A 17,506-nucleotide genomic window follows, 5' to 3' on the forward strand; every position below is an offset into this window, starting at 1 on the left:
AGCTAAAGCAGTGTTTATCCTCTCCCGTGTGTCATATGGTTAGAAAAGAGAGTGCAGTATGCACAGTGGTGCTTTAGAATGGTGCCTGGTGACGGATAAGGAGGATGTGAGACTTGATCATGGGGGGGGGGATCACCTTAATTGAATTTCCTAAATTCCTTGCATCCTCTCTCCTTGTCTCCTTCTCAAAACCCATTTGAGGTCAGAGGTCGTGAGGAATCAAGGCAACGCAATTGAGATTCTCCCAGAGAGGTTCCAGCTCTCACTCAGACCCTGCCCAGGGATTACAATCATTTATTCATTCACTCATTTCTTTATTCATTCATTCTAGCCAAGACTCCTTTTATAAAAAAGGAAATAACTATTTATACAAAACTATAAAAGGCTATTAGGATTTATATAACTCTATAAACCTAAAAGTGACTGGACCCTGAATAACCCATGCCATGCCTAGTATACAATAACGCACAGCTATAACAACATCTGAGGTAGAGAGTGAAGGAGAAGGAGAGTGTGAGAGAGGTAATGAGGAAGGGACTTAGTGAAGGAGTGAGGAATGGAGTCCTGACAGTGGGGGAGGGAGACATTGCTGCAGGGCTTTCCCCAGTCTCAGGTTTTAAGAAGTGTGTGTGTGTGTGTGTGTAAACAACGTTGATCCAACCAGTGTGTACCCAGTGGGGTTTCCATGCCGTCACAAAGGCCCGTGTGAGACACACTTATTTATCATGTAGTAAACCTGGAGAGAGAATTTACTCTGTACAAGAAAAGGGCTCCYTGTAGTCACAGTTAAGGTTCTGTCTCGTTCTTTCTTTTCCATGTTCTGTCAGTTAGCCCTGTAGGTAGACCTCTCTCTTTTCTTCTCTCCTTCTTTCTCTCTTTTCCATATTCTGTCAGTTTGTAAATAGTCCTTGTCATATACAATACCTGTGACCTACCAAATGAAGAAAATCTGTTTCTAATCCTGATCACGATGTGAAACAAATACGTATTTGAGAACAGCGTTTATATGACAGTCAGAGGTAATACATAGTGACCAGACCAAGGTTACACTGTACTGGTAGTGTATGTTACAGTGAGGTATATTATCATGCTACTGAAACTGCAGCTACAATAGTGATGTTACTGTACAATGATGAGAAATGCTTTCAGAAATACAATACATTTTTTGTGCATTTGACTGCCATTACATTTCAAACACCTAAGCACTTGTTCAGTGGTTGTAGACAGACTGCAAAATGAAGATAGTTTCACCACTAATTCACATACAGTGAATCCGAGCTGTGGGACAACACAACATGAACAACAAACGGTGAAAGATTCCTTACAGAATCACACAGAGCACGTGTTCTCAGGGTCCTGTTCAATCAAACCTGGTTTTCAGGTTTCCGAAGGTGAAACAAAGTCTTTCCAAGGCACTTGATTCTATTCACTTCTGGTTTCAGTCATTGACAAAACTCATACAAGATTTACATGCACTTATTTCACAATATTTAAACACAATATTTCATTAACTCTATATATTAGCTACATATTTAAAGATATTCTAATATACATTTTGGTATAATACACCTCACCCTGTGCATTGCAATGAGCAGTGACATCGTTGATTAGTGATGTGCTGTGGTGCAATTAAATGTATTTAGGTTATATTTGATCATATGCAAAATATACACATTAACTTTKAAATAAAACGTGGAATGATTAAATAGAACAATTTAAATAGTAACACCCTTTAAAAGTCACACAACCAAAACACTCCTAACTTAACACAGAAGACAAAGTCACTAAACCCCTAAAGGCTGTCAAATAATTGATCTAACTCAAACCAATACTGCAATCACAGTATCTCTCCTTTCAATTAAGTGTTTAATCAGTCACTGCCATCTCGGGAAAAAAACACAAAAGAACCAACAGTAAAAATGTCTACCTCCATCAATAAATTCAGAACCCAAATATCAAAACCATGCAGAAACATACTGTGGCCTGGTCGTCCCATCTATATGTGMTTTAGCCAACTCTGAATAGTCATGTTTTGGCATGACATCAAACGAACAGAGGAATTGGCTAAAACACATACATATACAGTGTTCATAACAAAATCAACTAGCGGGCGGGGGCAAGAAACCTGGTCAAACAAATTGATTATCTTCATGGGGGCTCTCCGGTTGCCATCGGTTACTGTGTGTGCGAGGGCTCGCATTAAGTTCGCGGGGGCTCTCTGGTTGCCAATGCTTACCATGCAGCTGCAGGATGCGATGTAGAACCTCCAACCATACCTTGTAGCAGAACAGGTACTGCTCCTATAACCAGAGACAAAACAGAGATGTTACTACACACACACCCAAACGCTCATGCACTGTCGCAACGCAACGCCTGTGCACGCATGTGCACGCATGTGCACGCACGTCGCAGCCGCACTGTCGCGACGCAGCTGTCGGACGCACGCACTGTCGCACGCACGCACGCACGCACACACACACACACACACACACAGTGCAGTAAAGAGCTAACTGTAGTCAGATAATTATAGGATGTTATAATGACTTATGATGTGGTACATTAGTGGTTAGGGGGAACCAGCTTCTGGGTGGCAGCCTCTCTCTCTCTAGCTCTCTGGGGGTCCACTAACTCTATGAAGGCTTTGGGAAACCCACCCCYGGATAGTAGGACCAAAGAACCACTCAAACTGGGTGTGTGGAATATTTCATTTAATATTTGATTATGTAGGAAACAATAGTGGATAGGATTATGGAAGCCATAGACAAATAATCAATAGTAGCCTGACTGATGGTAGCCTGTTCAATCAAAAGTTTGACCTGTGACTCCTGACACTAACCTCTGTACTAACCTCTCCTGGCCTACTGTACTGACCTTAGTCTGAATCATGCCATATCGCTGCAGTCTCATCTCCCTCACAATGTTACTGACGTTGATCTGTGGACAGAGAAGGACAAGGAGTTTAACCTCGTACGGGATCCGTGTCCCCCCCTGCAGGACTGTTGAGCTATACGTGAGTAATGATGATAGCATGACGTTGCAAGTGCCATTAAACCCCTGACAACTCATCCAGAACGCCGCAGCCCGTTCTGGTGTTCAACCTTCCCAAGTTCTCTCACGTCAACCCGCTCCTTCCGCTCTCTCCACTTGCTTCCAGTTGAAGCTCGCATCCGCTACAAGACATGGTGGCTTGCCTACGGAGCTGTGAGGGGAACGGCACCTCCGTACCTTCAGGCTCTGATCAGGGCCCTACACCCAAACAAGGGCACTGCGTATCCACCTTGGCCTGCGCGCCTCCCACCTCTGAGGAAGTACAGTTCCCGCTCAGCCCAGTCAAAACTGTTCGCTGCTCTGGACCCCAATGGTGGAACAAACTCCCTCACGACGCCAGGTCAGCGGAGTCAATCACCACCTTCCGGAGACACCTGAAACCCCACCTCTTTAAGGAATACCTAGGATAGGATAAGTAATTCCTTCTAACCCCCCCCCCCCCCCCCTTAAAAGTATAGATGCACTATTGTAAAGTGGTTGTTCCACTGGATATCATAAGGTGAAATGCACCAATTTGTTAAGTCGCTCTGGATAAGAGCGTCTGCTAAATGACTGTAAATGTAAATGTAAATGTAACAAGAACATTTCCTAGGACATAGAAATATCTTATATGGGCAGAAAGCTTAATTCTTGTTAATCTAACTGCACTGTCCAATTTACAGTAGCTATTACAGTGAAAAAATACCATGCCAGATCTTTATGGGCTATACTCGGCCTGTCTCAGGGATGGTAAGTGGTGGTTGAAGTATCCCTCTCGTGGTGTGGGGCTGTGCTTTGGCAAATTGGGTGGGTTTATATCCTGCCTGGTTGGCCCTGTCCGGGGGTATCATCAGATGGGCCACAGTGTCTCCTGACCCCTCCTGTCTCAGCCTCAGTATTTATGCTGCAGTAGTTTATGTGTCGGGGGGCTAGGGTCAGTCTGTTTATATCTGGAGTATTTATTCTGTCTTATCCGGTGTCCTGTGTGAATTTAAGTATGCGCTCTCTAATTCTTTCTTCTTTCTTTCTCTCTCTCTGAGGACCTGAGCCCTGGGACCATGCCTGCGGCTATGGAACCCTGACCTGTTCACCGGACGTGCTACCTGTCCCAGACCTGCTCTTTCAACTTCCTCTTAAGAGACAGCAGGAGCGGTAGAGATACTCTTAATGATCGGCTATGAAAAAGCCAACTGACATTTACTCCTGAGGTGCTGACTTGTTGCTTGTTGACAACTACTGTGATTATTATTATTTGACCATGCTGGTCTTTTATGAACATTTGAACATCTTGGCCATGTTCTGTTATAATCTTCAACCCGGCACAGCCAGAAGAGGACTGGCCACCCCTCATAGCCTGGTTCTCTCTAGGTTTCTTCCTAGGTTTTGGCGTCTCTAGGGAGTTTTTCCTAGCCACGTGCTTCTACACCTGCATTGCTTGCTGTTTGGGGTTTTAGGCTGGGTTTCTGTACAGCTCTTTTGTATATCAGCTGATGTAAGAAGGGCATGATAAAACACTTTGATTTTGATTTGATTTGAAAATGTATCAATTGACCAATTCGGCACATTTGGGCAGACTTGATACAACATTTTGAACAGTAATGCAATGGTTCATTGGATCAGTCTAAAACTGTGCAGATACACTGCTGCCATCTAGTGGCCAAAAGCTAAATTGCACCTAGACTCCTAAGCGATATAATGGTCCTCTCTATTGCATTTCAAAGATGATTAAAAATAAATTAAAAAACGCATGTTCTTTGTATTATCTTTTACCAGGTTTAATGTGTTATATTCTCCTACATTAATTTCACATTTCGACAAACTTCAAAGTGTTTCCTTTCAAATGGTATCAAGAATATGCATATCCTTGCTCCAGGTCCTGAGCTACAGGCTCAGCTACAGGCATTTGGGTATGCCATTTTAGGAGATAAAAAAAAAAAAAAGAGTCCGATCCTGTGACTAAATAAATGTTTGCTAATATATTATATTACAGACATCTTAATGCATACTTTTAATGTCTCCACTACAACAAAGAAATACTTAAATATATTAAATTAAATTGAAACATTAAATTTAAATACTGTAGAATTCTATTAATTCCAATGGAGGACTGGCTCCTTCTGAGGAGTACCAATATGGTGGCTTCAAAGCCTCTCATTGGCCAATACATAGTATCAGCAATCTAGTGTTTATACATCATTAGTGCGCACCTGTGTGTTCGAACTCACCGGGAGATCGTTCTCTATGAGACTCAGGATGACATCGGTGCAGATCAGTACTCCTGTTCGTCCTATCCCAGCACTACAGTGTACAGTGACAGGTCCTTTATGGTGGACTGCTCGGAGGTAGCGGATAAATCTGACCAGCTGCTCTGAACACCGCGGCACACCGTGGTCAGGCCAACGCATAAACTTCAGGTGACGGACAAAGTGGGTCTCACCAGACTGGAACAGGAGGAGGGAACACATATCAATCAACTGATCAACCAATCAAATTCCAAARTGTACAATTTTACAAATGTGTTTTGTCATAAACGAGACCAGTGCCTAAACCCTCTTAGAGACAGCAGAGATGACAGTGGCTGATGACAAATGTAATTGATATGAGAGATAGTGTATCCTTCAAAATGACTTTCGCTGGATTTAGTAGACACAAAAAACAGACACATTGTACTCATGCTAATTCATGCTTTACATTTTTTCATTTCTCTTTTTAGTYTCCTCTCCGTCACATCTATGAGTGGATTGTATTTGAGCCGTCCCCTCTTTCTATCGTCCCTCCTTCCCCCCCACCTCTTTCTCCACCATGCGGATGATCTTGATGTGGAAGTATTCCTTGATCTGCTGGTTCTCCAGGCTGAGCTGGAAGCGCCCCGTGTCTAGGGGGCAGCTCACCCTCTCTGGCCAGTAGCGGTGACACTTCACCCGGCCTCGCTCCACCTCCTGGGTCATCATGGCTATCACATCAGACCTGGGGAGCGGGGAAGGAGGGTTGTTAACAATGTTGTACTATTCATGCCATAAGACTTTAGTTACAGGTCAGCACTGACACACCGGGCTCGTGTTCATTCGGCACCAAACYGAAGAAKACGGACGGAAACAGGGAGGGACCACATGGGACAAMAAGAATTTCTCATTTCCCCCTGCAAAACGTCTTCTGTCGAAACGWTGCCTGGCAACGATTGTGTATACACTGACGTCATGCACTGTATGTGAACTTCACAACACAGTAATCAGCACAGACCTGTTCTCCCAGACCATCTGCCAGAASTCGGGCACGGTGGAGGGCAGAGGACCCTGGCAGGAGATATAGATGAACTCCTCACTGCCAACCTCCATATGGATATAACTGGCATTAATATAGTCCTGGTTATCACCCACTGGAACACGCGTCTTATCATCTAGAGAGCAGGAGCAGAGAGAATCAAATCAAATCTTATTGTTCACATACACATGGTGAGCAGATACTATTGCAAGTGTAGCGAAATGCTTGTGTTTCTGGTTTCCGACAGTACAGCAATATCTAACATGTAATCTAACAATTCCACAACAACTACCTAATACACACAAATCTAAGAATTGGAATAAGAATATATACATATAAATATATGGATGAGCAATGACAGAGAGGCATGAGCAAGATGCAATAGATGGTTTAAAATACAGTGTATACATWTGAGATGAGTAATGCAAGATATGTGAACATTATTAAAGTGGCATTAATACAGTGATTAGTGATTACTTTAATAATGACAGAAAGGGTGTGAGGACAGACGCTGGAAAACGAGAAGCAAGTACAGGGTGAGACGCCTCCTGAGCGTTCGACCACGGGGCAGGGGTTTCCAGTACCTGATTGACTTATGGGTTATGGCCCGGACGATTTGGTCCTGGGTCCCCGCTAAAGACATCCTAGACCCGGCCCTCATCGCCYACTTTCACCGCCGACACCCCTATCTGCACCCACCTGCGCTGTCTAGACTGCCTAATGAATTACTGTCGTTGAATTACGCAAGAGAACGTGACAACAACTATGTCAAGAGAATGACGCCCACAGATTTAAAATCTAAACACTTATCTATACATACTTGACATTGTTTGTGAGATCAGACATAATATCACTGTAATCCAAGTGTGGATGCTTTCATTTCAGCACATCTAATTTGTAAACATTTCGACTGTATTAAATCATTACTTTTTCCAATTGCACAAAATAATCCACACCCACTAAAATAAAAGTTAACTTTCTTCTCTTTCTTGTGATGTAAGTGTRGAGACACTGAGTTAAATCCACAACGGAGGGTTGTTGAGAGGTCATTACGAACGTTTCGTTTCGTTGACAAGAAAGCAAATGGCACAAGCTAGAGTGGATAAGAGTCACCAGAGTAAATTACCACGGAAATCGGAGTGTGTGAGAGGAAAGAAATACACTAAATATGGGAACTCCTAAAATAAGTGATAAGACTTGAGTGACCACTGCCCAGCTAGCAAAACTGGTTGAAATGACAAAATTATGTCGTTATGTTCAGAGGTATATACTACAAAGCAGCATAAATTAGTTAACCAGCTAACTTGACAAAATATTCTGAAATACATTTACATTTTTTGGAAAGATGGCCTTGAGCTTGAAATGGGCATGGTCTAATTGACTCAAAAACCCTAAACTCCTACATTTAGCTTTCTCATTGAAACAGAAAATAAACAGTTATTTCTGGTTGTTTATCAAATTTAAAGGAAAATTCCACCCCAAAACAATATTTAGGTATTTGTTTCATTAGTCCATTGTTGATATAGTCCCAAAATGATATAGTCCCAAACTATCTTTTGGTATTTGTTTCATTAGTCCATTGTTGATATAGTCCCGAAATGTTTTGCATGTCAGCAATAAAGTTTTCAAGATATATATCTTAAAAATACAGAAATACTGGCTAACTCATTGAATCTGCTTTGTAGTATACCCTTTAGGTTGTATACCGGTTGTATAAGGACGTGTTGCTGACGTCTTTTAGCCACCATAAAAATATGTCTTTATCTTTATTAACTATTATATGACCAGATAACAAACAAAATATGACGTTTTGATACCGTCATGAAAAATACGTCATTATCTGGCTGCAACAGGGACCATTAGGTTGTAATCTAACCGGAAAATTACGTAATTAACACGTCTTGTGTCAATTTTCCCGCAGCTGTCCTCTCCAGCCCAGATTAGATGGTTCCAGTGCAGACTACACAGAAGCATGAAAGGGACTGTAGTTCAACCGGTTTAACAGGGACTTACAGGGCAGGATGTCCCGGTAGCGGTTCTTCTCCCGGTTCTCCGGAGCTTTCCCCACTAGACAGTTATCAGACGGCTTTAGATGCTCCAAAGCCTGAAACAAACAACGCCAACTGAAAATGTTTCCTGCTGCTATTGAAAAGGCAGACCAAGTTACATGACATGGTTAACATACTTCATAAGTGTGTGTGTTTGCATGCGCGTGTGTGTGTGTGTGTGTGTGTGTGTGTGTGCGTGCGCACATGTATGAATGAGGAACACACAGTGTATACCCACCATGAACTCTCGGACCAGTTCTTGCTGGTCTAGTTGATGTTGTAGTATCTGTATGAGGGCTTTCACTCTGGACCCAGCGTATTGACTGGTCTTAGCTGGACTGATCATGGCTAGGCTGGCCAACTCTTCTTCTGATACTATAGGTGGACCTGGAAAGAGGAGAGGGAATAAGTTCTTCATGATTATAAATATGGGACCTATGCACTGTAGTTATAAGTGCTATAAAAAAGAATAGCCCATGGTGCAGAGCTCTGGAGCAGTTTAGGGGTAAGTGCCTTGCTCAAAGSCACAACGGAAARACATTTTCCTGTCAGAGTAGGATTTAAACCGGCCACCCTCCCCTGACCCTGTACCTGGGAAGGGTGACATGGTCTCCTGACCTTTAGCTTCAAATGTCTCATCATCCTCATCCTCYCTGCTCCAGCCGTCTGATTGGCTGTTCTTGCTGCCCATCATGGTTTTGTCCAATGGCATCACAGGGATTTGGTTCCTGGGGGGGATCAGGGGATAGGGATGAGACCATTTCTACTCTTCTGTAGGGAGGCAGACCAGACCATTTATAGTGTTTCGTAGGGGYTTGAAATCATGCTGAGCCTATTTTCCATGCACCTTTTGCACCTAAGATACAATAGCAGCTTTTCTATACTGTATCTGATATCAAATTATTTATCAATAATTATATTATGATATATCATCACTGATATACTAACTATCAAGTCAACCTCTATTCAACCAGGAGATCCCATTGTGATATGGTTATACAGTATCATCATAGGCGCACAAGTTTGTGTTTCATCAGTGACTCTTTGCTGCCTCCTTGTGGTCAAAGTTAGTCTACACTCCCAAAAACGTTGAGTAACAGTCTGTGGTATGACACTACAGATGTACACAGTGTACTCWGAGGACAACTGAGACACGACTTCAATATGAACACACTGTGCTTACAGTGCAGTTAACGTATCATGGAAACATCTTCTATTTTGAGTCTATGGATGTACTGCTCATTCTGGACCAGGCCCTAATCCCTGGGGTTTGAAAGTGACGGTACAAGAGAGGCAAACGAGAGGGTTCCCTGACGAGTCTAGGTCCGCGAGTAAATAAATCGCCTCGATCCTCCGTTCTAATGGTGAAAGTACACTAAACTTGACGAGCTTCGATCGAAGACGATCCAATCAATGGCACCTGAAGAACTGTAATATCTTATGTTTTTCAGAGTCGTGGCTGAACAACGACATGGATTATATACATCGCGCTGGTTTGCATCGTCAAGACCGAACGGCAGCTTCAGGTAAGGTTAAGGGGGAGGTGTGTGTCTCTTTTTTAAACAACAGCTAGTTCGCAATCTTTAATGTTAAGGAAGTATTTTGTCTTGCCTAAATTGGAATGCCTCATGATAAGCTGCAGACCAAACTATTTACCAAGAGTTTTTATCTATATTATTCTTAGCTGTCTATTTACCACCACAAACCGATGCTGGCACTAAGATCGCACTCAACGAACTGTATAGGGCCATAAACAAACAAGAAAATGCACATCCAGGTGGCGCTCCTAGTGGCCGGTGGTTTTAATGCAGGGAAACTGAAATCCGTTTGACCTCATTTTAACCAGCATTTCACTTGTGCAACTAAATGCCAAAAAACTAGACCACCTTTACTCCACACATAGAAATGCATACAAAGCTCTCCCTCGCCCTCCATTTGGCAAATCTGACCATAACTCTATCCACCGGATTCCTGCTTACAAGCAAAAACTCAAATAGGAAGTACCAGTCATTTTGATCGAGCTGTTGATGCGGCAGCATTGTCTTTAGCCTTCCCATAATGTATACTTTTGGTGGCAGTACTGTTTTCCTCCGGAATCACTATGTAAATGAACTCTAAGTACTTTTGCGGTTCCTCCATCGTTTTATTTGATAGAGGTAAGGTTTTTCAGTTTAGCCTTCTGGTCTASTCTACGCGACACACTCACACCTGTAGCAATGAAACGCAGGCTGGTTATGGCTCACATCAACATCATCATCCCGGACGCCCTAGACCCACTCCAATTCGTATACCGCCCCAACAGATCCACAGATGACGCAATCTCTATTGCACTCCACACTGCCCTCTCCAACCTGGACAAGAGGAACACCTACATGAGAATGCTGTTCATTGACGATATAACTCAGTGTTCAACACCATAGTGCCCTCCAAGCTCATCACTAAACTCCCTTTGAAACTGGATCCTGGACTTCCTGACAGGCCGCCCCCAGGGGGTGTGGGTAGGCAACAACACATCCGCCACACTGATCATCAACACGGGGGCCCCTCAGGGGTGCGTGCTTAGTCCCTTTCTGTACTCCCTTGTTCACCCACAACTGACACCATCATTAAGTTTGCTGACGACACAACGGTGGTTGGCCTGACCACCGACGACTTTGAGACAGTCTATAGGGAGGACCTGGCAGTGTGGTGCCAGGACAACCTCCTCTCAATCAACGTCAGCAAGACAAAGGAGCTGATCGTGGAGTGCAGCAAACGGAGGGCTGAGCATGTCCCCATCCACATTGACGGGGCTGTAGTGGAACAGATCGAGAGCTTCAAATTCCTCACTGTCCACATAACTAAGGAATTATCATGGTCCACACACACTAACACAGTCGTGAAGAAGGCAAAACAATACCTCTTCCCCCTTAAGAGGCTGAAAAGATTTGACATGGGCCCTAAGATCCTCAAAACGTTTTACAGCTGCAACACTGAGAGCATCTTGACTGGCTGATTCACCGTTTGGTATGGCAACTGCTTGGCATCCGACCGCAAGGCGCTACAGAGGGTAGTGTGCATGGCCCAGTACATCCCTGGGTCTGAGCTCCCTGACATCCAGGACCTCTATACCAGGTGTCAGAGGAATGCCCTAAAAATTGTCAAAGCCACCCATGTCATGGACTATTCTCTGTGCTACTGCACAGCAAGCCGTACCAATGCACCAAGTCTGGAACATTTTACATTACATTCTAGTAATTTAACAGACGTATCTATCCAGAGAGATTTACAAGAACAATTACGATTAAGTGCTTTGCTCAAGGTCACAGACAGATTTTTCACCTAGTCGGCACAGGGATTCGAACCAGCAACCTTTTGGTTACTGGCCCAACACTCTTAAATGCTAGGCTACCTGCCGCCCAACAGGACCCTGAACATCTTCTACCCCAAGCCGTAAGACTACTATGTACACTGAACAAAAAATATAAACACAACATGCAACAATTTCTAAGATTTCACTAAGTTGCAGTTCATATAAGGAAATCAGTCAATTGAAATATACAGTATTCATTAGGCCCTACTGTACATTTTGAAAAAAATAATGGATGTGCATCAGAAAACCAGTCAGTATCTGGTGTGACCACCATTTCCCTCACTTAGAGTTGATCAGGCTGTTGATTGTGGCATGTGGAATGTTCCGACATGTCTTTGATGGCTGTGCAAAGCTGCTGGATATTGCTGGGAACTGGAACACACTGTCGTACACGTTGAACCAGAGCAACCCAAGCATCTCAATTCTCTGGCAACAGCTGAGGTGGGCATTCCTGTAATCAGCATGCCAATTGCACGCTCCCTCAAAACTTGAGACATCTGTGGCATTGTGCTGTGTGACAAAACTGCTGATTTTAGAGTGGCCTTTTATTTTCCCCAGCACAAGTTGCACCTGTGTAATGACCATGCTATTTAATCAGCTTCTTGATATGCCACACCTGTCAAATGGATGGATTATCTTGGCAAAGGAGAAATGCTCACAAACCGGGATGTAAACACATTTGTGCACAAAATGTGTGAGAAATAAGCTTTTTGTGAGCATGGAACATTTCTGTGATCTTTTATTTCAGCTCATGAAACATGGGACAACACTTTACATGTTGCATTTATATACAGTATTTTATCAATATAGTTAGTCTGTGTAGCTATTGGTTAACTATTTAACTATCTGCATTGGCCCTTTTGCACTAACTCTGTTGACTCATCACATACAGTTGTCAAGTGCCTCGAACTGTTACGCTGATTTATTTAGAAGAAATGTTATGTAGCACCCAAACACACATGCTGTAATGTGATTTGTCAAATATGATGTTTGCTGCTTCGAACCCAGTCATGCACGCAGTCAACAAGCCAAAAGCCGGGTGTAAAATGAATGTTGTCCACCTGTTTAAAGGCACAGTCAACTTAGTGTATGTAAACTTCTGACCCACTGGAATTGTGATGCAGTGAATTATACGTGAAATAATCTGTCTGTAAACAATTGTTGGAAAAATGTCTTGTGTCATGCACAAAGTAGATGTCCTAACCGACTTGCCAAAACTATAGTTTGTTAACAAGAAATTTGTGGAGTGGTTGAAAAACGAGTATAATTACTCCAACCTAAGTGTATTTAAACTTCCGACATCAACTGTACAGTCCATTCGGAAACTATTCAGACTCCTTGAAATTCCATTTTTACATAAGTATTCAGACCATTTTCTATGAGAATCCTTGAGATGTTTCTACATCTTGATTGGATTCCACCTGTTGTAAATTCAATTTATTGGACATGATTTTGGAAAGGGACACACCTGTCTGTATAAGGTCCCACAGTTGACACCGCATGTCAGAGCAAAAACCAAGCCACGAGGTCGAAGGAATTGTCCGTAGAGTTCAGAGACAAGATTGTGTCGAGGCACAGATCTGGGGAAGGGACTAAAACATGTATGCAGCATTGAAGGTCCTCAAGAACACAGTGGCCTCCATCGGACCCTTTTTTTAAATTTATGACGCCTAAAATGACATACCCAAATCTAACTGCCTGTAGCTCAGGACCTGAAGCAAGGACATGCATATTCTTGATACCATCTGAAAGGAAACACTTTGCAGTTTGTGGAAATGTAAAAGTAATGTAGGATAATATTACACATTAGATCTGGTAAAAGACAATACACAGAAAAAACATGCACCGATCTGTAGAGGTTAAATGGAAGAAGTTTGGAACCACCAAGACTCTTCCCAGAGCTGACTGCCCAGCCAAACTGAGCATTCGGGTCAGAAGGGCCTTGGTCAGGGAGGTGACCAAGAACCCAATAGTCACTGACAGGGCTCCAGAAATCGCCTGTGGAGAAGGTAGAACATTCCAGACGAACAACCATCTCTGCAGCACTCCACCAATCAGGCCTTTATGGTAGAGTGGCCAGACAGAAGCCACTCCACAGTAAAAGGCACATGACAGCCCACTTGGAGTTTGCCAAAAGGCACTTAAAAGACTCCCAGGCCACGAGTAACAAGATTCTCTGGTCTGATGAAACCACGATTGAACTCTTTGGCCTGAATGCCAAGTGTCACATCTGGAGAAAAACCTGGCACCATCCCTGCGGTAAAGCATGGTCATTGGGGTATGGGGTAAGTTGAGTTTCCTTGGGGTACGTGGGCGATGCTGTCCAGTGACAGTTCGTGAAGGTGCATGGAATGGGGGTGTGGTATATGGACACCTGCTCGCCGAACATCTCATTCCAAAATCATGGGCATTAATATGGAGTTGGTCCCCTCTTTGCTACTATAACAGCCTCCACTAGATGTAGAAACATTGCTGCGGGGACTTGCTTCCATTCAGCCACAAGAGCATTAGTTAGGTCGGGCACTGATATTGGGCGATTAAGCCTGGCTCGCAGTCGGCGTTCCAAGTCATCCCAAAGGTTTTCGATGGGTTTGAGGTCAGGGCTCTGTGCAGGCCAGTCAAGTTCTTCCACACAGATCTCAACAAACCATTTCTGTATGGACCTCGCTTTGTGGAGGGGGGCATTGTCATTTTGAAACAGGAAAGGGCCTTCCCCAAAATGTTGCCACAAAGTTGGAAGCACAAAATCGTCTAGAATGTCATTGTGTGCTGTAGTGTTAAGATTTCCCTTCACTAGGGCGCTTCACTAAGATTTCCCTTCACCTAAACCATGAAAAACAGCCCCAGACAATTATTCCTCCTCCACCAAACTTTACAATTGTCACTATGCATTTGGGAAGGTAGCGTTCTCCTGGAATCCGCCGAACCCAGATTCGTTCGTCGGACTGCCAGATGGTAGAGTGTGATTCATCACTCCAGAGGACTTGTTTCCACTGCTCCAGAGTCCAAACGCGGCGAGCTTAACACCACACCACCATGTCATGCATTGCGCTTGTGATCTTAGGCTTGTTTCGGCTGTCGGCCATGGAAACCAATTTCATGAAGCTCCCGACGAACAGTTTTTATGCTGACGTTGCTTCCAGAGCAGTTTGAAATCGATAGTGAGTGTTGCAACCGAGAGCAGACGATTTATAATGCTACGCGCTTCAGCTAGTTAGCTCCATTCTTGAGCTTGTGTGGCCTACCTCTTCGGCTGACTGTTGTTCCACGTCACAATAACAACAACTTACAGTTGACCGGGGCAGCTATAGCAGGACAGAAAAATTGAGAAACTGACTATGGAAAAGTGTCATCCTATAGATGTCACTCGATTTTATACACCTGTCAGCAACGGTGTGTGGCTGACACCTTTTGAGGATCTGAGTACCCATGCCAAATCTTTTCAGTTCTCCTGAGGGAATAGGCTTTGTTTTCCCTCTTCACGACTCTTAGAGTGTAGTTTGGATCGTGATATGTGTTCGGTCGATGTAGACGACAAAGGAATTTGAAGCTTAAACTGCTCCACTGTAGCCCCGCTCGATTGAGAATGGGGGTGTGCTCGTCCTCCTTTTCCTTAGTCCATACCATCTACTTTTCTTAATCATGTTGAGAAGAGAATTGTTGTCCTGGCACCAAACAACCAGATCTCTGACCTCCCCTACTATAGGTTGTCTCATCATTGTCGTGATCAGAGCCCTACCGCTGTTGTGTCATCGGCAAACTTGATGATGTGTTGGAGTCGTGCCTGCGCCATGCAGTCACTGATGAACAGGCAGTACAAAGAGGGGACTGAGCAGCACCCGACGGCCCCTGTTTTGAGAGATCAGCGTGGTAATGTATTTACCCTACTTACCACCAGGACGCGCCCATCAGGAAGTCCAGGATCAGATTAGGAGGGAGGTGTTAGCTCCCAGGTCCTAGCTTAGTGATGAGCTTTGAGGGCCCTATGTGGTAACGCTGAGCTGTAGTCAATGAATAGCATTCTCACATTAGTGTTCCTTTTGTCCAACGTGAGAAAAGCAGTCAGTGTTGTAGTGCAAAAGAGATTCTGTGGATCTGTTAGGGCGTGTATGCAAAATTGGAGTGGGTCTAGAGTTTTCTGGATAATGGTGTGATTGTGAGCAGCAGACCAGCCTTTCAAAGCACTTCATGGCTATGCACGTGAGACGGTACAGTCCGGTAGACATTTAGACAGGTTACCTTAGTGTTCTTGGCACAGGACTATGGTGGTCTGCTTGAAAACATGTTGGTATTACAGACTCAGTCAGGGACAGGTTAAAATGTCAGTGAAGACACTTGCCAGTTGATCACGCAATGCTCGGAGTACCACGTCTTGGTAATCCGTCTGACCTACAGCCTTGTGAAATGTTGACCTGTTTAAAATGAAGCTCCTTTACCTCACAGTCGGCTACGCCTCTAAAGCATATCACACCAGTCGCTTCCCCGAAACACGCTCGTGCTCTTCATGAGTCCAAGTTTATCCTATGCGTGAAAGAACATACGAACGTGCTAATATTCAGCGCTGTGCCTCTGTATGCCTAGGTCCCGACGCAAACATTGCTTAACCTGCCCTCTCTACATCACACTCTATTGTCCCTCTAATCACTCGGACATCAATGCACATGTAATGAAACATTTTATCAAACACTCCATGAGAGACCATGAGCTCATGTTGCGCAACATTTATATAGGCTATGCAATTGTGTGAGAAAACAGAGTGATGGCCTCTAATAAAAATAGGAGAATCCCATCAGCTTTCTTTAGGCTTACTATATTTATTTCTTAACTTAACTTTCCAAATATTAAGCACATTGCTTCTATTTACAACAGGAGTATAGTCTACCTGGCTGGCATGAATATGAACCACAGGAAAAGTGTCCTCCATTCGCTAACCTGTTTTTGCTTTGTCATTACGGGGTATTGAGTGTAGATTGATGATGGGAACAAACTATTTAATCTGGTTAAGAATAAGGCTGTAACGTAACAAAATGTGGAAAAAGTCAAGGGTTATGAATACTTTCCGAAGGCACTGTATATATATTTTTATTTTTATTTTGGCTCCACTTACCCCGCTCTCCCCTACTGGCAACAATGTGTGATTGTTAATGAGAGACAAATGGAGAGGAGGAAGAGAGGAGAGGAGGATAAGATCAGTCTTACCTGTTCGAGGCTTCATGGAGCAAGTTAGTCATACTCTTGCTGGACAGGCAGCAAGCCGGATGAGAGGGTTTACTGTTACAGCTCTCCTACACACGCACACACACCAGAGAGAGAATGGGACAGAAAGAGAGAGATGACAGGTGAGTGTGGGGGCTCCTATTTTCATGATAGACTGCAATGCTACASTGTTGTGTGTATGTMTGTTACCTGTCCAGCCATGTCCTCTTCTGTGAGGGCCCGCAGGCGGAGTGAGGGGTGATAGGAGGGGTCGGGGGGTAAACGGGGGGTAATGTCCTCCTCTACATCAGGTACTGGATCTGAAGTCCCCTCTGTAATCAAATACACAGGCAATATTACATACAGTATGACTCAATTATTTAGAAGGCCCAGTGCAGTCAAAAATGTTATTTTCCTGGGTTTTATACATATATTTCCACAGTATGAGGTTGGAATAATACTGTGAAATTGTGCAAATGTAATGCCCTTCTTTCTTTTTTTCTTTTTTTACATGAAAATTAATTTTGTGAAGCCAGCATATAAATACAAATACAAAATATAATACACTATAATACATTCAATATGGAAAACACTGGAAAGATAATTATTCCGTCTCTGCAGT

At 43.6% G+C, this 17,506-nt stretch overlaps 1 protein-coding gene across 2 annotated transcripts in view; it reads right to left on the reverse strand.

Annotated features, from left to right (window-relative positions):
* Positions 1-984: 984 nt before the first annotated feature.
* LOC111952089 (tyrosine-protein phosphatase non-receptor type 20-like) overlaps positions 985-17,506 on the reverse strand; it is a 35,185-nt gene continuing 18,663 nt past the window's right edge. For both annotated transcript variants that reach the window (XM_023970575.2, XM_023970576.2), the window contains 10 exon segments: positions 985-2,300; positions 2,872-2,934; positions 5,253-5,468; positions 5,817-5,994; positions 6,268-6,424; positions 8,302-8,392; positions 8,575-8,723; positions 8,928-9,064; positions 16,888-16,973; positions 17,095-17,216. In XM_023970575.2, the coding sequence (XP_023826343.2) occupies positions 2,130-2,300; positions 2,872-2,934; positions 5,253-5,468; positions 5,817-5,994; positions 6,268-6,424; positions 8,302-8,392; positions 8,575-8,723; positions 8,928-9,064; positions 16,888-16,973; positions 17,095-17,216 (1,370 nt within the window). In that variant the 3' untranslated portion in view covers positions 985-2,129.

This window comes from Salvelinus sp. IW2-2015, linkage group LG25, assembly GCF_002910315.2.
Source record: "Salvelinus sp. IW2-2015 linkage group LG25, ASM291031v2, whole genome shotgun sequence".
Taxonomy (NCBI): domain Eukaryota; kingdom Metazoa; phylum Chordata; class Actinopteri; order Salmoniformes; family Salmonidae; genus Salvelinus; species Salvelinus sp. IW2-2015.